This window comes from Bombina bombina, chromosome 4 (assembly GCF_027579735.1).
Source record: "Bombina bombina isolate aBomBom1 chromosome 4, aBomBom1.pri, whole genome shotgun sequence".
Taxonomy (NCBI): Eukaryota; Metazoa; Chordata; class Amphibia; order Anura; family Bombinatoridae; genus Bombina; species Bombina bombina.
The window spans coordinates 551,077,070-551,103,650 of NC_069502.1; the positions used below are offsets into that span (position 1 = coordinate 551,077,070).

General features: G+C 39.8%; 1 protein-coding gene across 1 annotated transcript in view; it reads right to left on the minus strand.

Annotated features, from left to right (window-relative positions):
* CEP162 (centrosomal protein 162) overlaps positions 1 to 26,581 on the minus strand; it is a 450,005-nt gene that overhangs the window by 352,557 nt on the left and 70,867 nt on the right. The window contains exon 8 of the mRNA XM_053710490.1: positions 25,524 to 25,554. Coding sequence (XP_053566465.1) covers positions 25,524 to 25,554 — 31 coding nt within the window. The remainder of the gene's footprint in view (positions 1 to 25,523; positions 25,555 to 26,581) is intronic.

Genomic DNA, 26,581 nt, shown 5'->3' on the forward strand with positions numbered 1-26,581 from the left:
TGCATTTGGAGAAAGGGTAGTAATCTCTCGGGACACAGACTTCTGAGAGGTAGACGGCTCAGGGGGGCTAATAGCGCTATGAGTTTTAGCAGGCTTGTCTCCCTTATTAGACTTTTAAACAGTGCTTAGGCAAATGGAACAAAATTAAGCAGGCGGTCAAACCACGGCCGCCTCACAATATAAACAGGAATTATTAATCAGTAGAGAAGGAGCGGAAACTTTTAATGTAGTATCAGAGTCCTCCATAGCCAAGATGTATCCACGGAAGGACAAGAAAAAAAACAAAAACACTTATTTAAAAAACAGAACCTTTATAATCCCAATGGCTGGGGCACTCACCACCTCCTAGACCCAGACAGCTAACAGTGAAAAACGCTCTCCTTAGGAGTGATGTCCGCACTAGGATCGTAGGAAAACTGAAAAGACTGCACCCGGTAGGACAGGACTTCCCTGCTATGAAAAGTCGCTAAGCTACTATGAGCTGAACAACACTCAAAATCGAAAGTGAAACCTGTTTGTTCCAAGCTAAAAGCACACAGTCTGTAAGCCCAAAAAACTATAGTGACAAAAAGCAAAGAATAACTGGGGGATAGGGGAGGGATATTTAAGCCTTTGACTGGGGTGTCTTTGCCTCCTCCTGGTAACCAGGTGTTGTATTTCCCAACAGTAAGGCATGAAGTTATGGACTCTCCCTGCTTTATAGAAGGAAATCAGTATGACTCTGATTATAAATTGAGCGCTAACAGTTATGAGCAAGCGATGTTGGATTTATCATGGCTGTTTGCGCGCATTGGATGTAGCGTTCTTATTAAAAGTAAACGCAATCGCTTGAGCATAATTTAATTTAAGGCACTTCAGGATAGCGCGACCTCAGAGCTCTAGTTAAATGTTTCGCAAAATAAAAAAGGTGTCACAAAACACATAAAAATACTGTAACACTCATAACAACACTATCTAATAAAAAATATTTTTTTAAAAATTGCACAAAAGGGCTATATGTTTATATGTGTACATGTGTCTATATGTGTATATATGTATTTACAGACATATACACATATAAACACATAAATACATGTGTGTGTGTGTGCATATATATATATATATATATATATATATATATATATTCAGTTTTTTTATCTCCCCCCATAATTTTAATGAATTTTGGTTTAACCATGAAAATAGCTTTACCAATGCAGCAACCAGAAATCTATCTCCTGCTGATGAGTTCCAAAAAGAACGAAACAGGCTTGTCTAGTGAGTGATTTCTGGTTTGCTGTCATAATCCTGTTTAAAAGGATCGCTGTGTCAAAACAGTATTTTTGAAGCAAAAAAACAAAACAAAAAAAACTGAGAATTTGCATATCTAATTTGCATATCTCACCCACAATTCTCTTGTGCATTGGAAACATTGTATATTAAGCATTTCTGGGGAAAAGCAAGCAAGGGAATACTTGCCTAGATGTACTAATTTCCTATGCAAATATTTACATTGATTTATAAATATATATTGTGTGTGCATGCACGCGCATTTGAGACCTTTGTAGTCATGTAGATGAAAACATGTAAAAGCATATTTATGCAATATTCATATTTAATAAAGGTTTTAACTATGTATTCACTGCAAATATTTCACATTCAAATGTTCTGAGCATAGAGGGATATGTTCTATGTATTTAAAAATAGATTTTTCTATACATATAGGAATCTGCTGCGGAATTTGTTGGCGCTCTATAAATAACCAATAATAATAATAAAAATAATAACAATAATAATATATCTATCTTTCTATATTGTACCAAAATACCATCATATATATATATAGAAATATGTATTTATAAATAAATAGAACATATTCTGCTATGTGAGGAACATTGGAATGAGAAATATTCATATTTTCATGTAAGGTTAGCGCACTTGAGAATATGCGATTGGGTTTGCATGCGAGTAGGGATATTTTTCCACCACTTTTTTTGTTCCATTGACTTCTGTGGGGGAATATGTTAACGCGCATGCAATAATCAAAGTTTTTTTTTTACGTGCATCGGGTTAGTGCGCGATTGAAGACTTTTTACTTTCAACTTGTAAAATGAGCACTACCTGATGCGTGCAAAAAAAAAAAGCTTACTTCTAGTGGAGTTAGTGTGCGAAGGAGAGCGATAAATACTGTTCCACTCGTAACACATATATATACACACACACACACACATACATATAGTATATATCCCTCCGGAATAGAAGTCACTCACAGGGTCTTGTAGTCAAATACAAAGTATTTAACGTTTCGGGGTTTCCCCCGTTTTCAAAACAAGCAATACGTTTACACATCAACTCACCACCTTATCTCCACGCAATATTCACTAATGCGGCAACCACGGCCACGTCCCGGAAGTTGCCGGCGTCACGTGACCCTCACGTCACGTACCGTCATCATGGCAACTGGACGCTCAGTTGGATCGTCGTGTGTATACCTTAAAAACAACAATGAAGTGCTGAATGTAATCACAGATCCTGCACAGAGATACAAAACAACAGGTTGCAACAGGGTAGTCCCACACATAGGCCCCCCATTTATCTTTGTGCGGACGGACATGATCCGCTATATAGAGAACCATGTCCGCCGCACATCGATAAATGCCGACAGCATGCGCTGTCGGCATTTATCATTGCACCAGCAGTTCTTGTGAACTGTTGGTGCAATACCGCCCCCTGCAGATTTGCGGCCAATCGGCCGCTAGTATAGGGGTGTCAATCAACCCGACCGTATTCGATTGGGTTGATTTCTGTCCGCCACCTCAGAGCAGGCGGACAGGTTATGGAGCAGCGGTCTTTAGACCGCTGCTTAATAACTTGTGTTTCTGGCAAACCTGAAGACTCGCCAGAAACACGGGTCATCAAGCTCCATTCGGATAAATACACCAGATTGTATCATTGTATTATGACAGTTTAAGCAGTCTATATATGCTATTAATAAAGGGGCTAAGTACACAGATCTAAAACAAAAAAACAATTTACAATGTAAATAAATTCCTGCCCCAATTAATTCTGCTCTGCGATACTTAATTGTCCTAAACCGTATGTGACAGCAGTTTAGCACAGGGACGAGAAAAACTAATTTAACAGATACTATGTGCAACTATATTGAGCAATCTGGACAGATTATATACAACAATGCCAATCAAGATGAACATTAAGTCCTCTGGTCCCCAAATTAAAGATCCATCTCGACTCTCTCTGAAGGAGCATTCTGGCTCTGTTGCCACCCAGAGGGGTGGGGGATGTGATCAATTATGATATATTTTAGATCACACACTCTTATGCCCTGCCTCCACGAAGTGCCTAGCCACGGCTGGTCTGATGTAACCTTTTCAATGGCTGTCCTTATGGCTGACTGGTGGTTGGCCATCCTGGTTCAGAGCTAGATCTCTTTGGGATCAGCTGATAAAAACAGTTCCTAGAGAATGCTATACAAGTGACACATGGTTAAAACCCAAACCGGGTTGTTTCAGATGCCCTGGGTGTACCACCTGTGTGGGGGTCTGACTACATGGAATCAATTTAGTAATCTGTACTCCACAAGGAAGTTTAAAATCAAATACAGAGTGACTTGCACCACTAAATACATAGTTTATCTTTTACACTGTGTATGTGGTATGTTTTATGTGGGCTAGACGGTGGATGACCTACGAACCAGGATGGCCAACCACCTGTCAGCCATAAGGACAGCCATCGAAAAGGGTACATCAGACCAGCCGGTGGCCAGGCACTTTGTGGGGGCAGGGCATAGAGTGTCTAAAATATATCATTACTGATTACATCCCCCACCCCCTCGGAGTGGCAACAGAGCCAGAATGCTCCTTCAGAGAGAGTTGAGATGGATCTTTAATTTGGGGACCATGGCCCAAGGACTTAATGTGCATCTTAATTGGCACTGTTTATAATCTGTCGAGATTGCTGGGTATAGTTGCACATAGTATCTGTTGAATTAGTCTTACTCGTCCCTGTGTTAAACTGCTATCACATACGGTTTAGGACAATTAAGTATGGCAGAGCAGAATTAATTGGGGGGAGGAATGTATTCACTGTGTTCTTAGCCCCTTTATTAATAGCATATAGAGACTGCTTGAGCTGTCGTAATGCAATGATACAATGTGTGGGACTACCCTTTTGCAACCTGTTGTTTTGTATCTCTGTGCAGGATTTGTGATTACATACAGCACTTAATTGTCGTTTTTAAGGTATACATGCAACAATGCCAACTGAGGGTCTAGTTGCCATGATGACGGCAACTTCCAAGACACAGCCGTGGAGGCCGCATTGGTGAATATTGCGGGGATATAAGGTGGTGAGTTGATGTGTAAACGTATTGCTTGTTTTGAAAATGGGGGAAACCGCAAAACGTTAAATAAATACTTTGTATTTGACTACAAGACCCTGTGAGTGACTTCAATTCCGGAGGGGCATATGTTATTTTGAAGTGCACCCGGGGGCAGTACAGGCCTATGCAGCCTCATTTGAGTATCGGGAGTGCTTCTATCTTCTTTGTGACAATATATATATATATATATATATTATATTATGCAAAATAATATTTCATATATTTTCCTATGAAAAAAACAAAAATAAAATGTATGCTTACCTCATAAATACATTTCTTTCATGGTGGTGAGAGCCCACGATTCAATACTCTTCCTGGCCACTAGGAGAAGGCAAAGATTCCCAAACCTCAAAAAAACAAACAAAAACACTCCCACCTTACCGGTAACTAGTCTGACCTATAGCCAAGCAAGAAAGGGATGAAAAGTAATGAGCAAAAAAAAAAAATAAAATTATCACCAAAAGAAAAAACAGGGTGGGGTCTCATGGACTCTCACGACCATGAAAGAAATTAATTTATCATCAGAAATTATGTTTTTCTTTCATACAGGGGTGAGAGTCCACAATCTATTACCCCTGGAAAACTAATACCCAAGCAGTAAAGTCCACGCGTAATGAGGGTGGGACAAGCATGCCATTTAGAAAACTCCATCTACATACTATTTTTTTCACAATACTGTACTAAATTAACTAGAGATTACTGCCTGAAGGATCTGCAACCAAAGGCTGCTTTGGAAGAAGGGAAAAAATATCAAAAACAAAAAAATAAAAGTAAAGGTATGCAAAGAAGACCAAATAGCTGTCCAGCAAACTTGGCCAACAGAAGGTTCACTGAACCTGAAAAAGGGCAGAAATCCATAAGGAGGAGACTTCCTACCTCCAAAAAAACATGAATCAGAAAAGCTTTAACCAATAAGCCAAAAACACAGCCGTAGCTAACTTGTCCTTTTCTAGAACCAGAAAAATGAACAAAAACGGGCTAAAAGATTGCCTGAAATCCTATGAAGCCTGCAGAAAAAACTACAAAAACACTGCAACATCCAAATTATAAAGAAGCCCCTCCATAGAAATCCTAGGACAAAAAGAAGGAACAACAATATCTAACTTATATTGTCTGAAGACACCAGATTAAGGAGAGAGAAAAAAAAAAACAGCCTTACCTTGATGAAAAAAACAAGATAAGAAGGGACACAAGTGAGAAGAAAACAACTCATGCTTTCCATGCAGAAAAAAATGCCAAACAAAACAAACAAAATACATATGCATAGACTCAAAAAGAGGAGCCTTAAAAAAAAAAAACATTAAAACAACAGAGAATGTCAAGAAGATTAGCAATCTTCCTGTGAAACAAAAACAGAAAGAGACAAAAAATGACCCTTTAAGTAAATGGCAGATAAATCACAACCATTCTGAAGAAAAAACAGAATCCTAGGATCTTTAAAAGAAAACTAGGAGAAACCAAAAACCATAAACCAGGAAATAAAGGCCTTCCAAACCTTATGGAAAACCTTACTAGTCACATGTTTAGAAGCCTAAACCAAAGACGCAAACACAGAAACAGAAGAAATCCCTCAGTATAAGAACTAACCATTCTATCTCCAAACCATCAAGTTTAAAGAAATCCTGATGAAAGTATGGACCTTGAGACAGAAGATCTAGCCACAGAGAAAGAGGCCATGGAGGACAATTGAACATCTGTACTATATCCGCAAACCAGATAATATGAGAAGAAGACAAAGCAAAAAGATTAACAGATGATATATCCAGCCTGATCCTAGCAATCAGTCTTGGAAAAAAAGACCAAAGGAGAAAAATAAATGAGCTAGAAGAAACAACTAAGGAGCTATAAGAGCATCCACAAACTCTGCCTAAGGATCCCTAAACCTCGCAAAGTACCTGGAAGGTTTATTGATAAACCAAAAAAAAAAATCAGATCAATCTCTGTGAGACCCCAAAAGGCCCACAATCTAATTGAAAACATCTAGATAAAGAGGCCAATCCCTGGAAGCATGGATTGACAACTGAAAAAAAAATGGTTTCCCAGTTGCTCATTCCTGAAATATGGACTGCAGATATTAGACAACAAATGTCCTCTGCCCAGGAAATAATTTGAGATACTTTCCTAATGGCTAAGGAACTGTGAGTCCCTCCCTGATAATTGATATAGGCTACTGCTGTAACAGACTAAATAAAAAACACAAATGAGGCTACCTTACTAACAGGGGCCAATGCTGAAGGAAGAGCCTTTAAGATCACACAGAGTTCCAAAACATTTATTGGTAACCTCGGCACCTGAGGAGACCAAACTCCCTGTGCTCTCTGAGACCCCCAGACTAAACCCCAGCCTGAAAGACTTGCATCTGTTGTGAACAAGATCCAAATAAAAAGAACAAAATAAGATCCCTGCAAAATGTACTGATGATTGAGCCACTATGATAGGACTGTCTGGTCTTGGAATCCAAAAAATCCTCTGGGAAAGCTTAGTATGATCCCTGCACCATTGCTGAAGCAAAGGAAACTGAATAGGCCTCATGAGAAACCAAGAAAACAAAACAGCATCCGATGCGGCAATCATTAGGCCTACTATCATACTACTGAAGGACACTGAACACACTGAAGATTTGAACAGGCTGAAATCAGCTTCAACCTACTATCTCTGATCAAGGAAAGTCTCAGACACTGAGAATATCTGAACACTATAAAAAAAAAAGTAATTCTGGAATAGGAAACAAGAAAACTAAATGAAAAATTGATTCTCCAGCTATGCTGGAGCCTGTACCAAGATATCATCCAGGTAAGGAAACACTGAAATACCCTAGGCTCTTATCACTAACATGAGAGTACCAAAAATCTTAAAAAATATTCTGTGAGCAGAAGCCAGACCAAATGGAAATGCAACAAACTAAAAAAGTTTGTCCAGGAAAGCAAATCTTAGAAACTGGTAATAAACCTTGTGAATAGGAACATGAAGACAGGCATCCCTTAAATCTATTGTGAACATAAACTTACCTTGCACAAGAGTTAGAATAATCAGAATAGTATTCATCTTGAAAGTAGGAACCCTGATAAATTTGTTCAGAGTTTAAAAATAAAAGTCTGAAAGTCCCTTCCTTCTTTGCAACAAAGAAAAGATTTGAATAGACCCCCAACACATGTTCCAAATTGGAACTGGAACAATGACTCCCATAGATTCCGGATCCGAAACAGACTGAAAGAAGGCTTTTGCTTTAAAAGGAGCATTTGAAACACGAAACAGAAGAAACCATCCTCTGGGGGGCCTCACTATAAAACATTCAGTAACCGTGAGAGAGGCTATATTCAGAACCTAAGGATCCTGAACAGACTGGGACCAAACCTCCTCAAAAAGGTGCAACTTGCCTCACATCAAGAACATCGGGATTGTGAAAAACGACAGTCTGCCCCCTACTTGATCCGATCCCAGATCGGTGGCCGCCCCTTCATGCAGATTTGTTAACTGCAGGCTTCTTAGTCTGCTTGTACTTATTCCAGGACTGAGTAGGCTTCCAGGTACTCTTGGGTTGCTCAGACTTGGAGGACGATTGAGTTCTCTGGGACTTGTCAGAACGAAAATTAGAGGACTGCCGTCCCTTAGTTCTGTTTTTCTTATCTTGCGAAAAGAAAAGCACCCTTTCCTCCGGTAACAGTAGAAATTATATAAAATGTTTTTATTATATAAGAAAAGAAGCTATGATATAAAATCAACACTTAAAGGGACACTGAACACTTTTTTCTTTTGTGATTCAAATAGAGCATGCAATTTTAAGCAACTTTCTAATTGTCTCCTATTATCAATTTTTCTTTGTTATCTTGCTATCTTTATTTGAAAAGGAAGGCATCTAAGCCTTTTTTGTTTCAGAACTCTGGACAGCAATTTTTTATTGGTGGATGAATTTATCCACCAATCAGCAAGAACAACCCAGGTTGTTCACCAACAATGGGCCAGCATCTAAACTTACATTCTTGCATTTCAAATAAAGATACCAAGAGAATGAAGAAAATGTGATAACAGGAGTAAATTAGAAAGTTGCTTAAAATTGCATGCTCTATCTGAATCCCGAAAGAAAAAATTTAAGGTTCAGTGTCCCTTTAAAAGTATGACACAGGTTGCACCAGAGCTATATAAATTACTTTTATTTTTGTGTGCACTTCTGGATGTTTCATATTAATTACAGATGTCAATGATACCATGTATCAACCTAGCAGATTGCAACAAAGTATCAAAAGATAACAGCAATTGCTGCTAGTAAGAGCAAGGTAAAAGCTTGAAACACATTCATATGCATAAAGGCACAGAGGGTTAGAATCATTGCTACAGATAGCACATAGTGCTACAGCACGCTCTCAAAGTAGCAAATATATCAGCCACTCAGAGTCACTGGAATCCTCCAAAACTATGGCAATGCAAGCAGACAAATGCTTATCCGGTTTCACAGGGTTACTGCAACTTTAAAGAGTCAGTGTAAACAGGACTTTCTTTTGCAAAACAATGCAGACAACGCAGAGTTTGATTAACCACAAGCTGCAAGGCTTTGATGAAACACAAGGAGCTGCACACACAGATAAGTGATCCAGGCATAACCAGCAGGGATGAAAACGTTAACCATATGGTCAGTGATTATATATTGTTCATTGACAGTGGATGAGCTGTAAGCATACAAGTGGAAGCAGAGTTATCTGCATTGTTTTGAAATGATGACGGCCAGATTAGGAGTTGAGTTAAAAATTGTGCTTTCGCAAGCGCAATATTTGCGCTCCACTCGTAGTACCAGCACACGCAATTGTGAGCTGGAATTAGATGTGAGGTACAATGCAAACCCGACCTCGCATTCGCATTGTAGGGAAGCTTTGCACTCATGAGAGTGTGCTTCCATAGGCTCCAATGGGAGCCACGTACTCATGCCGTGAGACAAGGCAGAGAACCTAGCACAACTAAGGGGGTCAGTTGTGCAGCGACGGGCAGCAAAATTTAATATATATATATATATATATATATATATATATATATATATATATATATATATATATATATATATATATATATATATATATATAAGTCCAACAATAACCTGCACAACGGAGCGCACAAATAATCCTCTGTTCCCTGGAAATAAAGACGGCTCTATTTAGAAAGGGGAGGGCGGGATATTTAAATCCCTTACTTACAGGCTATGGCAGCTGTTGGTTCAGCGTGTCTGTTTCCACACGCCAGAAAGCAAAATCCATGATCCACAGAAAGAACCAAAATAAGCGCTTCAAAGCCAAAGTTGATGAATAAAAGAACTTGAGTATTTATTAGGACATCTAAAAACAAAGAATGTCCACAAAGGACAAAAGGTAATCCAGGTTAGTGTAGCAGGCACACAGAGCAGACATGTTTCGTGCTCAGGTAGCAAGCAGTGATCAAGTGCTACCTGAGCACGAAACATGTCTGCTCTGTGTGCCTGCTACACTAACCTGGATTACCTTTTGTCCTTTGTGGACATTCTTTGTTTTTAGATGTCCTAATAAATACTCAAGTTGAAGCGCTTATTTTGGTTCTTTCTGTGGATCATATATATATATATATATATATATATAGTTAAGTTTAGCAGGTGGAGAGCACTCTCACCTTCATCGAACAACTTGCCAGGGTGCATGTAGAGAAAAAAATTAATAAACAGTGGCTTACACTCACTGGTCTTTTCAAAAACATGCCTTTATTGTAACATTTTGGGGATCGCATCTCCCCTTCCTCAGACAAAGCGACGGGCAGCAAAATTAAAAAAAAAAAATATATATATATATATATATATATATATATATATATATATATATATATATATATATATATATATATAGAGCTGAATCAGAAAATGAAGGGCACTCTCAGGATTTGTGAAGATTGCCTAAAAAGTTTTCATTTATTGTTCTTAGTCAAAACATTTTTAAGTCGACGTTTCGGCTTTCGCAGAAGCCTTCATCAAGACAAGTCAAATCTTAAATCGGCAATCATCCGTGCTCACCGTGTTTTGACTAAGAACAATAAATGAAAACTTTCTGCTGATATGCAATCTTCACAAATTCGGAGAGTGCCCTTCATTTTCTGATTCAGCTCTACATATTCCTTTGAGGATTGCACCCAGGTTCTGAACTATTGACCAAAGTTGGAGTGCTGGAACACCTGCTACTTTCTACTATATATTATAAAATGTCCAGCTAGGAATTGCACTCTTTGTCTACAACTTTGCATTTACCAGGGTGCATATGTCAAAAAAATGCAGTTATCCAAAAAAGACAGCACTCACTGGGCTTAAAAGGTAAAAAATAACTTTTAATTATCCATAGTTAAAAATGGGGGATAGGCATGACGTTTTCGACATTGTACTAGCAAGACGTTTCTTCCTTGGGGCATAATGCTGATGGTGCACCTACCCTGAAGCATCACCTTCTACTACAGCATCGAAACATCATGCTTATCTCCCATTTTTAATTATGGATAATTAAAAGTTATTTTTTTAAATTTAAAGGGACATTCCAGACAAAATTGGAATCAACATGGATACATTTCAGTTCTGAATAGAAGCATTTTTGTAATATACATGCATTAGAAAAAATGCTTCTAGTAAAAATTATAGCTGTTTCAAATTTGTATTTAAGTATGCACCAGGCACCAGCATTTTGAACAAAGCACTTGCTCAGAGAGCCTAACGTGTTTGTACCATCTGGTAATGACTCAATTTGTTAATGGCTGACATGATAAAAGTCCCACTAATGCTCTGAGCAGTTGCATTATTTAAAATAATGGTGCACTGAGAATATCTTGTTATGCGTCACATGCACGTGCAGAGAAAAATGCTAACACTAAAACGGTGATAACGTTTACTAGAAGTATTTTTGCCAATACATGTATATTGCAAATATGTTTATATTCAGAGATGTAATTCATCTATGTGTATTTATAGTTTGACCGGAATGTCCCTTTAAGCCCAGTGAGTGCTGTCTTTTTTGGATAACTATATACAGGTGGCCCTCGTTTTACAACGGTTCAATTTACACCGTTTCAGAATAACAACCTTTTTTTTCCAGTCATGTGACTGCTATTGAAAAGCATTGAGAAGCAGTGCATTTATTAAAATAGCCAGTAGGTGGAGCTGTCCGCTTGTGTTGCAGCAAAGCCAAGCAAGCTGAAATTAATCAGTTTAACCAGACCTGAGCTATCAAGCAGATTTCAATGGAACAAGATCTTCCTGTCTATAACTCAGTCCAGATTGGAATGCATAGAAAGAACTGTTAGCAGAAAAATGCAAGTGAAGTCTGTGTTGTGTGATTATTTTATTAGGTTTATAATGCTGTTTAGCAAATGTTTTTGTTCATTTAACTTAGTTTAAATTATATATTCTGTGTTGTGTGATTATTTTATTAGGTTTATAATGATGTCTAGCATTTAAAGTCTTCATTTCAGAGCTTTAAAAATAATGTATTAGGTGTTACTTATGACAATTTTGAGAGGGGCCTGGAACCTATCTCCCTCACTTCCCATTGACTTACATTATAAACTGGGTTTCAATTTACAACGGTTTTGATTTACAACCATTCCTTCTGGAACCTAACCCCGGCGTAAACTGAGGGCTACCTATATATATATATAACATAATTTATGCTTACCTGATAAATTCCTTTCTTCTGTAGTGTGATCAGTCCACGGGTCATCATTACTTCTGGGATATTAACTGCTCCCCTACAGGAAGTGCAAGAGGATTCACCCAGCAGAGCTGCATATAGCTCCTCCCCTCTACGTCACTCCCAGTCATTCGACCAAGGACCAACGAGAAAGGAAAAGCCAAGGGTGAAGTGGTGACTGGAGTATAAATTAAAAAATATTTACCTGCCTTAAAAACAGGGCGGGCCGTGGACTGATCACACTACAGAAGAAAGGAATTTATCAGGTAAGCATAAATTATGTTTTCTTCTGTTAAGTGTGATCAGTCCACGGGTCATCATTACTTCTGGGATACCAATACCAAAGCAAAAGTACACGGATGACGGGAGGGATAGGCAGACTCTTTATACAGAAGGAACCACTGCCTGAAGAACCTTTCTCCCAAAAATAGCCTCCGATGAAGCAAAGGTGTCAAATTTGTAAAATTTGGAAAAAGTATGAAGCAAAGACCAAGTTGCAGCCTTGCAAATCTGTTCAACAGAGGCCTCATTCTTGAAGGCCCAAGTGGAAGCCACAGCTCTAGTAGAATGAGCTGTAATTCTTTCAGGGGGCTGCTGTCCAGCAGTCTCATAAGCTAAACGAATTATGCTACGAAGCCAAAAAGAAAGAGAGGTAGCGGAAGCTTTTTGACCTCTCCTCTGCCCAGAGTAAATGACAAACAGAGAAGACGTTTGTCGGAATTCCTTAGTTGCCTGCAAGTAAAATTTTAGAGCCCGGACTACATCCAGGTTGTGCAGTAGACGTTCCTTCTTTGAAGAAGGATTTGGGCATAAAGAAGGAACAACAATCTCTTGATTGATATTCCTGTTAGTAACTACCTTAGGTAAGAACCCAGGTTTAGTACGCAGGACTACCTTATCCGAATGAAAAATCAAATAAGGAGAATCACAATGTAAGGCTGATAATTCAGAGACTCTTCGAGCCGAGGAAATAGCCATTAAAAATAGAACTTTCCAAGATAACAACTTTATATCAATGGAATGAAGGGGTTCAAACGGAACGCCCTGTAAAACATTAAGAACAAGGTTTAAACTCCATGGTGGAGCAACAGTTTTAAACACAGGCTTAATCCTGGCCAAAGCCTGACAAAAAGCCTGGACGTCAGGAACTTCTGAGATCTGTCCCTTTAATGAACTAGCAGATAAACCCTTTTCTAAACCTTCTTGTAGAAAAGACAATATCCTAGGAATCCTAACCTTACTCCAAGAGTAACCTTTGGATTCACACCAATGTAGGTATTTACGCCATATCTTATGGTAAATCTTTCTGGTAACAGGTTTCCTAGTCTGTATTAAGGTACTAATAACTGACTCAGAAAACCCACGTCTTGATAAAATTAAGCGTTCAATTTCCAAGCAGTCAGCTTCAGAGAAGTTAGATTTTGATGTTTGAAGGGACCCTGTATCAGAAGGTCCTGTTTCAGAGGTAGAGACCAAGGCGGACAGGATGACATGTCCACCAGGTCTGCATACCAAGTCCTGCGTGGCCACGCAGGTGCTATTAGAATCACTGATGCTCTCTCTTGTTTGATTCTGGCTATCAATCGAGGAAGCAACGGGAAGGGTGGAAACACGTAAGCCATCCTGAAGTCCCAAGGTGCTGTCAGAGCATCTATCAGGACTGCTCCTGGATCCCTGGATCTGGACCCGTAACGAGGAAGCTTGGCGTTCTGTCGAGACGCCATGAGATCTATCTCTGGTTTGCCCCAACGTCGAAGTATTTGGGCAAAGACCTCCGGATGAAGTTCCCACTCCCCCGGATGAAAAGTCTGACGACTTAAGAAATCCGCCTCCCAGTTCTCCACTCCCGGGATGTGGATTGCTGACAGGTGGCAAGAGTGAGACTCTGCCCAGCGAATTATCTTTGATACTTCCATCATAGCTAGGGAGCTTCTTGTCCCTCCCTGATGGTTGATGTAAGCTACAGTCGTGATGTTGTCCGACTGAAACCTGATGAACCCCCGAGTTGTCAACTGGGGCCAAGCCAGGAGGGCATTGAGAACTGCTCTCAATTCCAGAATGTTTATTGGCAGGAGACTCTCCTCCTGACTCCATAGTCCCTGAGCCTTCAGGGAATTCCAGACGGCACCCCAACCTAGAAGGCTGGCGTCTGTTGTTACAATTGTCCAGTCTGGTCTGCTGAATGGCATCCCCCTGGACAGGTGTGGCCGAGAAAGCCACCATAGAAGAGAATTTCTGGTCTCTTGATCCAGATTCAGAGAAGGGGATAAGTCTGAGTAATCCCCATTACACTGACCTAGCATGCACAGTTGCAGTGGTCTGAGGTGTAAGCGTGCAAAGGGTACTATGTCCATTGCCGCTACCATTAAGCCGATTACCTCCATATATTGAGCCACTGACGGGTGTTGAATGGAATGAAGAGTGCGGCAAGCACTTTGAAGTCTTGATAGCCTGTCCTCTGTCAGGTAAATCTTCATTTCTACAGAATCTATAAGAGTCCCCAGGAAGGGAACTCTTGTGAGTGGAACGAGTGAACTTTTCTTTTCGTTCACCTTCCATCCATGTGACCTTAGAAATGCCAGCACTAACTCTGTATGAGATTTGGCAGTTTGAAAGCTTGAAGCTTGTATCAGAATGTCGTCTAGGTATGGAGCTACCGAGATTCCCCGCGGTCTTAGTACCGCCAGAAGAGCACCTAGAACCTTTGTGAAGATTCTTGGCGCTGTAGCAAATCCGAATGGAAGAGCCACAAACTGGTAATGCCTGTCTAGGAAGGCAAACCTTAGGTACCGGTAATGATCTTTGTGAATCGGTATGTGCAGGTAAGCATCTTTTAAATCTACAGTGGTCATGTACTGACCCTCTTGGATCATAGGTAAAATTGTCCGAATAGTCTCCATCTTGAACGATGGAAATCTTAGGAATTTGTTTAGGATCTTTAAGTCCAGGATTGGTCTGAAAGTTCCCTCTTTTTTGGGAACCACAAACAGATTTGAGTAAAACCCCTGTCCCTGTTCCGATCGTGGAACTGGATGGATTACTCCCATTAACAAGAGCTCTTGTACGCAGCGTAGAAAAGCCTCTTTCTTTGTCTGGATTGTTGACAATCTTGACAGATGAAATCTCTCTCTTGGAGGAGAGTATTTGAAGTCCAGAAGGTATCCCTGAGATATTATCTCTAGCGCCCAGGGATCCTGAACATCTCTTGCCCAAGCCTGGGCGAAGAGAGAAAGTCTGCCCCCCACTAGATCCGATCCCGGATCGGGGGCCCTCAATTCATGCTGTTTTGGGGGCAGCAGCAGGTTTCCTAGTCTGCTTGCCCTTGTTCCAGGACTGGTTAGGTTTCCAGCCTTGTCTGTAGCGAGCAACAGCTCCTTCCTGTTTTGGTGCAGAGGAAGTTGATGCTGCTCCTGCTTTGAAATTACGAAAGGAACGAAAACTAGACTGTCTAGTCTTGGCTTTGGCTTTGTCCTGAGGCAGGGCATGGCCTTTACCTCCTGTAATGTCAGCGATAATCTCTTTCAACCCGGGCCCGAATAAGGTCTGCCCTTTGAAAGGTATATTAAGCAATTTAGACTTAGAAGTAACATCAGCTGACCAGGATTTTAGCCACAGCGCCCTGCGTGCCTGAATGGCGAATCATGAATTCTTCGCCGTAAGTTTAGTAAGATGTACTACGGCCTCCGAAATGAATGAATTAGCTAGTTTAAGGACTCTAAGCCTGTCCGTAATGTCGTCCAGAGTAGCTGAACCAATGTTCTCTTCCAGAGACTCAATCCAGAATGCCGCTGCAGCCGTGATCGGCGCAATGCATGCAAGGGGTTGCAATATAAAACCTTGTTGAACAAACATTTTCTTAAGGTAACCCTCTAACTTTTTATCCATTGGATCTGAAAAAGCACAGCTATCCTCCACCGGGATAGTGGTACGCTTAGCTAAAGTAGAAACTGCTCCCTCCACCTTAGGGACCGTTTGCCATAAGTCCCTTGTGGTGGCGTCTATTGGAAACATTTTTCTAAATATCGGAGGGGGTGAGAACGGCACACCGGGTCTATCCCACTCCTTAGTAACAATTTCAGTAAGTCTCTTAGGTATAGGAAAAACCTCAGTACTCGTCGGTACCGCAAAATATTTATCCAACCTACACATTTTCTCTGGTATTGCAACTGTGTTACAATCATTCAGAGCCGCTAACACCTCCCCTAGTAATACACGGAGGTTTTCCAGTTTAAATTTAAAATTTGAAATATCTGAATCCAGTCTGTTTGGATCAGAACCGTCACCCACAGAATGAAGTTCTCCGTCCTCATGTTCTGCCACCTGTGACGCAGTGTCTGACATGGCCCTAATATTATCAGCGCACTCTGTTCTCACCCCAGAGTGATCACGCTTACCTTTTAGTTCTGGTAATTTAGCCAAAACTTCAGTCATAACAGTAGCCATATCCTGTAATGTGATTTGTAATGGCCGCCCAGCTGTACTCGGCGCTACAATATCACGCACCTCCCTCTGAGCGGGAGATGTAGGTACTGACACGTGAGGCGAGTTAGTCGGCATAACTCTCCCCTCGTTGTTTGGTGAAATTTGTTCAATTTGTACAGATTGATTTTTATTTAAAGTAGCATCAATACAGTTAGTACATAAATTTCTATTGGGCTCCACTTTGGCATTGCAACAAATGACACAGGTATCATCTTCTGAATCAGACATGTTTAACACACTAGCAAATAAACTTGCAACTTGGAAATACAATTCAAATAGAATAATATTAAAACGTACTGTGCCTTTAAGAAGCACAGAAGATCTATGACAGTTAAAAATTAATAAATTGAAACAGTTATAGCCTCAATCCTTGTAAACAACACAACTTTAGCAAAGGTTTAATCCCATTAGCAAAGATAACAATTTCTGAAAGCAGGAAACAAATTACAGAATAAAAGTTTTTATTTCAGTCAAACTATAATTCTCACAGCTCTGCTGAGAGAAATTACCTCCCTCAAAATAAGTTTTGAAGACCCCTGAGCTCTGTAGAGATGAACCAGATCATGCAGGGAATACAATGAGTTGCTGACTGAAATATTTGATGCATAGTAAAAGCGCCCCTCCCCCACACACACAGCAGTGAGGGAGAACAGAAACTGACAGAAAAAACAGATTTAAGCAACTGCCAAGTGGAAAAATGGTGCCCAAACATTTATTCACTCAGTACCTCAGCAAATGAAAACGATTTTACATTCCAGCAAAAACGTTAAACATAATCTCTAGTTATTAAACAGCTTTATGTCTTTCTTACAGTGTAATTCTAGTGAAGTACCATTCTCCCAGAATACTGAAGTGTAAAGTATACATACATGACATTATATCGGTATGGCAGGATTTTCTCATCAATTCCATTGTCAGAAAATAAAAACTGCTACATACCTCTATGCAGATTCATCTGCCCGCTGTCCCCTGATCTGAAGTTTACCTCACTCCTCAGATGGCCGAGAACAGCAATATGATCTTAACTACTCCGGCTAAAATCATAGCAAAACTCTGGTAGATTCTTCCTCAAACTCTGCCAGAGAGGTAATAACACACTCCGGTGCTATTTTAAAATAACAAACTTTTGATTGAAGATATAAAACTAAGTATAATCACCATAGTCCTCTCACACGACCTATCTAGTTGCTGGGTGCAAGAGAATGACTGGGAGTGACGTAGAGGGGAGGAGCTATATGCAGCTCTGCTGGGTGAATCATCTTGCACTTCCTGTAGGGGAGCAGTTAATATCCCAGAAGTAATGATGACCCGTGGACTGATCACACTTAACAGAAGAAATATATATATATATATATATATATATATATATATATATATATATATATATATATATATATATATATATATATAATATAAATATATATATATATATATATAATATAAATATATATATATATATATATATATATATATATATATATATATATATATATACATACATATATATATATACACACACACACACACACACACACACACACACACACATGGGTCGAAAACTCCAGTCGTCCGGTGGTCCGGGACTATAAAATTAGGCCGGGAGACTTGGGGGGCACAGGAAAGCCATTTTTCTGTTCAAATATATATTTTTCAATTTATTTCAAATTTATTTATTTTTTATATCTGCCGCACTGTGTAACACGTGCTCGGGAATTCTTAGAGGCAGAAGGGTTGTGGTGGGCAGAGCAGGGTGTACCTGCAGAAAGGATCATGCTCACATGAAGATCCGGAGAGATGAGGAGAATATTGTAAGATATTAACTAATTCGCGTTCGAGGATCCACCGATGTGTTGACGTCACGTACGACTGTTGCCGGAGTTCTGTTGTGTGAGATAGTGTGACGGCGCTTAGAGCGGGAGGAGGAACCGCCTATGGAGCAGTAAGGGGGAGAAGGTAAGCAGCGGTGTCTACTGCAAGACCAGCCTCTCTTTCTAAGGCTGATCCCCGATGAGGGTTCTTCTGGTAGTTGATACAACAGCACATGGGCTTGAGTAGCCTCACTTCACACTAACGTGTCACAGGGAACATGTGTATCATGCGTGGGCCCCATACTCTGTAAAACTGATCAATGGAACATACATTTACAGTGCTCCATGCTCCCCTTTAATACTGCATCACACTTGACAGCTTAACTTATGATTCGATTTGTTTAATATGCAGTTATTATGATTATGTTCTCTATATGCTACAAAACATTATAAAGCATAGGGGCATAATGTCAACTGTATGGAATTTACAGTAATGAATACAATGTCTGCGTGAATGTTATAACAAAGAGAGCAGAAATCCAACACTCAAAAATTTCCATCTGTATACCGGTCTCATTTCAGACACACACAGTGCACCATGCTTGCTAACAGTTATTTACATTTTTAATTGACTTTGTGGCATGAATTGCCACCATTCTGTCAATGCCCTTTGAATGTTAAATCTTACCCAAATTCTTTGAATTAATAACGGTTTAGTGGCTGGTTTCTGATTATTGCATCATTCATCTAGTTAACATCTTGGAAAGTTGTTTTTATAGGTATAACCTATATACAGTTGGTATGTGTAATATCTGGTTTTAGTAATAAAATAGACATTTAAAGAACCTTTTATTCTGAAAGTTCTCTTTTTTTTCTTTTAGCAGATTTCACTTAAAATGATAAAATGCAATGTGTATAATCTGCTAAATATGAAAAAACAAAACAAAAACATGCTTTAAATATGATAATGTATAGATTACAACTGCATTTGAGTTATAGGACACTACAGAGAAGCCCCTCTGTCAAGTAATTATTATTCTTTATCTATAAAGCGCCAACAGATTCCGCAGCGCTGGCCATGGGTAATCCACAAGTGCTTGTCAATGGATTTCTTTAACTACTATTGAAGCTAATTTACCAACAAGATAACACTGTTTATATTCTGACAGAGCATTTACTCATGTTTTACTTTAGATTAATTTGGCACTACTGTCTCATTATTTTGGTTTCTGGGTTTTCAGATGGGGTTGATGCAGAGCAGCTTTTTCAATGTTAATGTTAGATTATATTAGTGTTCAACTGGGTCTGTAGTAGGGAATGCCTAGGCTAAATATCATCATGCTTTAGTCAGTGACTGGTGAGGCCACACCCACCTCCCTCTAGTGTTACCTAGTTGCTGTGCCCAGTGATTGACAGTGTACCCCCTGCTGTACACTGTATATACTGCTTATTAACTGACCGTATACCGCCTCTTGTGTTACCTAGCTGCTGTGCCAAGTGAATGACAGTGTACCCACTGCTGTACACTGTATATACTGCTTATTAACTGACCGTATACCCCCTCTTGTGTTACCTAGCTGCTGTGCCAAGTGAATGACAGTGTACCCCCTGCTGTACACTGTATATACTGCTTATTAACTGACCATATACTTGTGTTACCTAGCTGCTGTGCCAAGTGAATGACAGTGTACCCCCTGCTGTACACTGTATATACTGCTTATTAACTGACCATATACTTGTGTTACCTAGCTGCTGTGCCAAGTGAATGACAGTGTACCCCCTGCTGTACACTGTATATACTGCTTATTAACTGACCGTATACCCCCTCTTGTGTTACCTAGCTGCTGTGCCAAGTGAATGACACAGTGTACCCCCTGCTGTACACTGTATATACAGCTTATTAACTGACCGTATACCCCCTCTTGTGTTACCTAGCTGCTGTGCCAAGTGAATGACAGTGTACCCCCTGCTGTACACTGTATATGCTGCTTATTAACTGACTGTATACCCCCTCTTGTGTTACCTAGCTGCTGTGCCAAGTGAATGACACAGTGTACCCCCTGATGTACACTGTATATACTGCTTAGTGACTGACCATATACCCCCTCTTGTGTTACCTAGCTGTGGTGCCAAGTGAATGACAGTGTACCCCCTGCTGTACACTGTATATACTGCTTATTAACTGACCATATACCCCCTCTTGTGTTACCTAGCTGCTGTGCCAAGTGAATGACAGTGTACCCCCTGCTGTACACTGTATATACTGCTTATTAACTGACCGTATACCCCCTCTTGTGTTACCTAGCTGCTGTGCCAAGTGAATGACACAGTGTACCCCCTGCTGTACACTGTATATACTGCTTATTAACTGACCGTATACCGCCTCTTGTGTTACCTAGCTGCTGTGCCAAGTGAATGACAGTGTACCCCCTGCTGTACACTGTATATACTGCTTATTAACTGACCGTATACCCCCTCTTGTGTTACCTAGCTGCTGTGCCAAGTGAATGACAGTGTACCCCCTGCTGTACACTGTATATACTGCTTATTAACAGACCGTATACCGCCTCTTGTGTTACCTAGCTGCTGTGCCAAGTGAATGACAGTGTACCCCCTGCTGTACACTGTATATACTGCTTATTAACTGACCGTATACCCCCTCTTGTGTTACCTAGCTGCTGTGCCAAGTGAATGACACAGTGTACCCCCTGCTGTACACTGTATATACTGCTTATTAACTGACCGTATACCCCCTCTTGTGTTACCTAGCTGCTGTGCCAAGTGAATGACACAGTGTACCCCCTGCTGTACACTGTATATACTGCTTATTAACTGACCATATACCCCCTCTTGTGTTACCTAGCTGTGGTGCCAAGTGAATGACAGTGTACCCCCTGCTGTACACTGTATATACTGCTTATTAACTGACCGTATACCCCCTCTTGTGTTACCTAGCTGCTGTGCCAAGTGAATGATAGTGTACCCCCTGCTGTACACTGTATATACTGCTTAGTGACTGACCATATACCCCCTCTTGTGTTACCTAGCTGCTGTGCCAAGTGAATGACACAGTGTACCCCCTGCTGTACACTGTATATACTGCTTAGTGACTGACCGTATACCCCCTCTTGTGTTACCTAGCTGCTGTGCCAAGTGAATGACAGTGTACCCCCTGCTGTACACTGTATATACTGCTTATTAACTGAACGTATACCCCCTCTTGTGTTACCTAGCTGCTGTGCCAAGTGAATGACAGTGTACCCCCTGCTGTACACTGTATATACCGCTTATTAACTGACCGTATACCCCCTCTTGTGTTACCTAGCTGCTGTGCCAAGTGAATGACAGTGTACCCCCTGCTGTACACTGTATATACTGCTTATTAACTGACCGTATACCGCCTCTTGTGTTACCTAGCTGCTGTGCCAAGTGAATGACAGTGTACCCCCTGCTGTACACTGTATATACTGCTTATTAACTGACCTTATACCGTCTCTTGTGTTACCTAGCTGCTGTGCCAAGTGAATGACACAGTGTACCCCCTGCTGTACACTGTATATACTGCTTAGTGACTGACCATGTACCCCCCTCCCTCCTCTTGTGCTTTCCTCAGTTTTCTGTTCTACTTGCAAAGTAATAAGCTTTAATTTTATGAAACTGGTTTTCTATATATCATGAATAGTTGTGCTCATAAGTTTACATACCCATTTTTCAGAGAATACGGTATGAATGATAACACAAAAACTTTTCTTTCACTCATGGTTAGTGTTTGGCTGAAGCCATTTATTATCAATCAACTGTGTTTACTCTTTTTTTTAAATCATAATGACAGCAGAAACTACCCAAATGACCCTGATCAAAAGTTTACATACCCTGGTGATTTTGGCCTGATAACATGCACACAAGTTGACACAAAGGGGTTTGAATGGCTATTAAAGGTAACCATCCTCACCTGTTTCTTGTAATTATCTGGTTGCTTGTAATTAGTGTGTGTGTGTGTGTGTGTGTGTGTATAAAAGGTCTATGAGTTTCTGGACTCCTGACAGACCCTTGCATCTTTCATCCAGTGCTGCACTGACGTGTCTGGATTCTGAGTCATGGGGAATGCAAAAGAATTGTCAAAGGATCTGCGGAAAAAGATAGTTGAACTGTATAAAACAGGAAAGGGATATAAAAATATATCCAAGGAATTGAGTTGAAACCAAACCACAGTCAGGTAGACCAACTAAAATTTCAGCCACAACTGCCAGGAAAATTGTTCGGGATGCAAAGAAAACCCCCCAAATAACTTCAGGTGAATGAACAATAGATGCACAATAAGGCACTTGAAGAAAGATGGGCTGCGTGGGCCAGTCGCCAGAAGAAAGCCATTACTATGCAAATGCCACAGAGTATCCCACTTACAATACGCCAAACAGCACAGAGACAAGCCTCAAACCTCCTGGCACAAAGTCATTTGGAGTGATGAGACCAAAATTGAGCTTTTTGGCCACAACCATAAACGCTACATTTGGAGAGGAGTCAACAAGGTCTATAATGAAAGGTACAACATTCCTACTGTAAAACACGGAGGTGGATTACTGATGTTTTGGGGTTGTGTGAACTACAAAGGCACAGTAAATTTGGTCAGAATTGATGGCAAGATGAATGCAGTATGTTATCAAAAAATACTGGCGCAAAATTTGCATTTATCAGCCCGGAAGCTGCGCATGGGACGTACTTTGACATTCCAACATGACAATGATCCTAAACACAAGGCCAAGTTGACCTGTCATTGGCTACAGCAGAATAAAGTGAAGGTTCTGGAGTGGCCATCTCAGTCTCAAAACCTCAATATCATTGAGCCACACTGGGGAGATCTCAATCGTGCAGTTCATGCAAGACAGCCCACGAATTTACAGGAACTGGAGGCTTTTTGCCAGGAAGAATCAGCAGCTTTACCATCTGAGAAGATAAAGAGCCTCATCCACAAATACCACAAAAGACTTCAAGCTGTCATTGATGTTAAAGGGGGCAATACACGGTATTAAGAACTGGGGTATGCAAACTTTTGATCAGGGTCATTTGGGTAGTTTCTGTTGTCATTATGATTTAAAAAGAGTAAACACAGTTGATTGATAATAAATGGCTTCAGCCATGAGTGAAGGAAAAGTTTTTGTTTTATCATTCATATTCTATGAAAAATGGCCAAGAAATCATCAATTCTGCCAGGGTATGTAAACTTATGAGCACAAGTGTATATTGTGTTAATTTTTGCAGGGCCCTAATACATACAATTTATTTATTGGTGCCAACATCCTCTATTGGAGGAGTCCCATTAAACTTGTTTTTGGTTGCTAAATATGTTGGCAGCACATTGCAAAGCAATTTCTCTCAGACCTGGTGATCAAGGGGTTTAAACAGATATGTTTTAAATCCACAATAGAATGTTTTGAAGTGTTATGGCTCTTGCTTGTGAAGGCTTTAAGACACCTCTCTAACATGTTTTAGCAAATGTTCAGCAAGCACTTTATGTGTCTCATGAATCTTGTGTATTTATGTGCGGTGTATGTGTATATGTGCACGGTGTGTGTGTATATATGTGCACGGTGTGTGTGTATATATGTGCACGGTGTGTGTGTATATATGTGCACGGTGTGTGTGTATATATGTGCACGGTGTGTGTGTATATATGTGCACGGTGTGTGTGTATATATGTGCACGGTGTGTGTGTATATATGTGCACGGTGTGTGTGTATATATGTGCACGGTGTGTGTGTATATGTGTGCGGTGTGTGTGTGTACATGTGCAGTGTGTGTGTGTATATGTGCAGTGTGTGTGTGTATATATGTGCGGTGTGTGTGTATATATGTGCGGTGTGTGTGTATATGTGTGCGGTGTGTGTATATGTGTGCGTGTGTGTATATATGTGCAGTGTGTGTGTATATATGTGCAGTGTGTGTGTATATATGTGCAGTGTGTGTGTATATATGTGCAGTGTGTGTGTATATATGTGCGGTGTGTGTATATATGTGCGGTGTGTGTATATATGTGCAGTGTGTGTGTGTATATATGTGCGGTGTGTGTGTATATATGTGCGGTGTGTGTGTGTGTATATGTGTGCGTGTGTGTATATATGTGCAGTGTGTGTGTATATATGTGCAGTGTGTGTGTATATATGTGCAGTGTGTGTGTATATATGTGCAGTGTGTGTGTATATATGTGCGGTGTGTGTGTATATATGTGCGGTGTGTGTATATATGTGCAGTGTGTGTGTATATATGTGCAGTGTGTGTGTATATATGTGCAGTGTGTGTGTGTATATATGTGCAGTGTGTGTGTATATATGTGCAGTGTGTGTGTATATATGTGCAGTGTGTGTGTATATATGTGCGGTGTGTGTATATATGTGCGGTGTGTGTGTATATATGTGCGGTGTGTGTATATATATGTGGTGTGTGTATATATATGTGGTGTGTGTATCTATGTGCGGTGTGTGTGTATATATGTGCGGTGTGTGTGTATATATGTGCGGTGTGTGTGTATATATGTGCGGTGTGTATGTATATGTGCGGTGTGTGTATATATATGTGCGGTGTGTGTATATATATGTGGTGTGTGTATCTATGTGTGGTGTGTGGATGTGTAGTTTGTTTGTTTTGGGACAACAGCCTGTGAAGTTCGACTGTGATATACGGTTTATTCTGAATCCCAAGGGGATGGCTCAACAAAATATCTAAAGTCACGTGTGTCAGTTTTACTATCAATTTGCCACAGTTTTTTCAATTTTGCTGATGCTTATTGACTTTCTATCAAATGTACGTCGTTCTGTTGGTATAATTATTTAAAACCATATCTGGGTAGATTCTGAAGAAGCTTAGGAGCTAGGTGGTGGTGATGCACATATACCTTGTGCCATTGGTTTACCAGATAGTCCCAGTAGTGCATTGCTGTTCTGGAGCTTACTGTATCTATATGTTTAGCCCTTAGTAGGGGTTGAATATAGTTATATGCAATCAATAATGCAATAATACAATGCTCTTACACATAACAGCATTTTCCTTTTATGTCCCTTTACATTTCTTACCCCACTCACTAATCTACTAACAGATGTAATCCACTTTAATTTGATTTGCTAAAAGGTTGACCAAAAAGAATCAAGTTATATAAAACAGTTTCCTTAGATGCATTTTTCCTACCTTTGGCTAACATTCCTGTTTTTTCTTCTCCCTGAAAAATTAAAAGAATGTTTACTATATATAGAGTTAAAACCAAAGTGTACATTCACTTAATGGTTTATAGCAAAAATGCTTTATTAGATCTTTAAAGTAGCATAAATTATATTGTCGGATATATAAACTGTTAAAAAAACATATAAAACAAAAAACATCTCAGTTTAAAAAAAAAAAATGTTAAAACAAAATAAATAAAACTGCAATGTTTTATTTCTATGTAAGAAGACTATTGCTTCTGGTTCGAGTCAGTTATGAATCTGAAATAGGAAAAGAGTTTAAAGGGACATGAAAACCAAATTTTTTTTAAACAACTTTCCAATTTACTTCTATTGTCTAATTTGTTTTGTTGGCTTGGTATACCTTGTTTAAACGTATACCTAGGTAGGTTCAGGAGCTGATTGGTGGCTGCAGATATATGACTCATGTTATTGGCTGACTCAATGCATTAACAAGCTCCCAGTAGTACATTGCTGTTTTTTCAAGAAAGGATATCAAGAGCATGAAGCAAATTAGATAATAGAAGTAAAATGGAAAGTTGTTAAAAACTGTATGCTCTATGTGAATCATGAAAGAAGAAAATTGGGTTTCATGTCCCTTTAAGAGACAGCTTAAGTAGTACTCATCTGAACTTCCAGTTCTAAAGGGCCCATAAGAATCTAGTTCAGCATCTTACAGCTGGCTTGTATCTTATTTTATTTTTTTACACACATCTCACTTTCATATTTACATTACCTTATGGCATATGAAGCTTAATAATTAGTTTAATATTCCATCTTTATAAAATTCTACAATAAAAAAGAAAGCAATAGGTCCAGGGCTTTTTTAGGCTAAGTTTTAAATGGTAATGTTAAACACCAAAAAAATGAAAAAGAAAATGTATGCTTACCTGATAAATTTGTTTCTTTCTTGACATGGTGAGTCCACGGATCATCATAATTACTATTGGGAATATTACTCCTGACCAGCAGGAGGAGGCAAAGAGCACCACAGCAAAGCTGTTAAATACCTCTCCCATACCCACA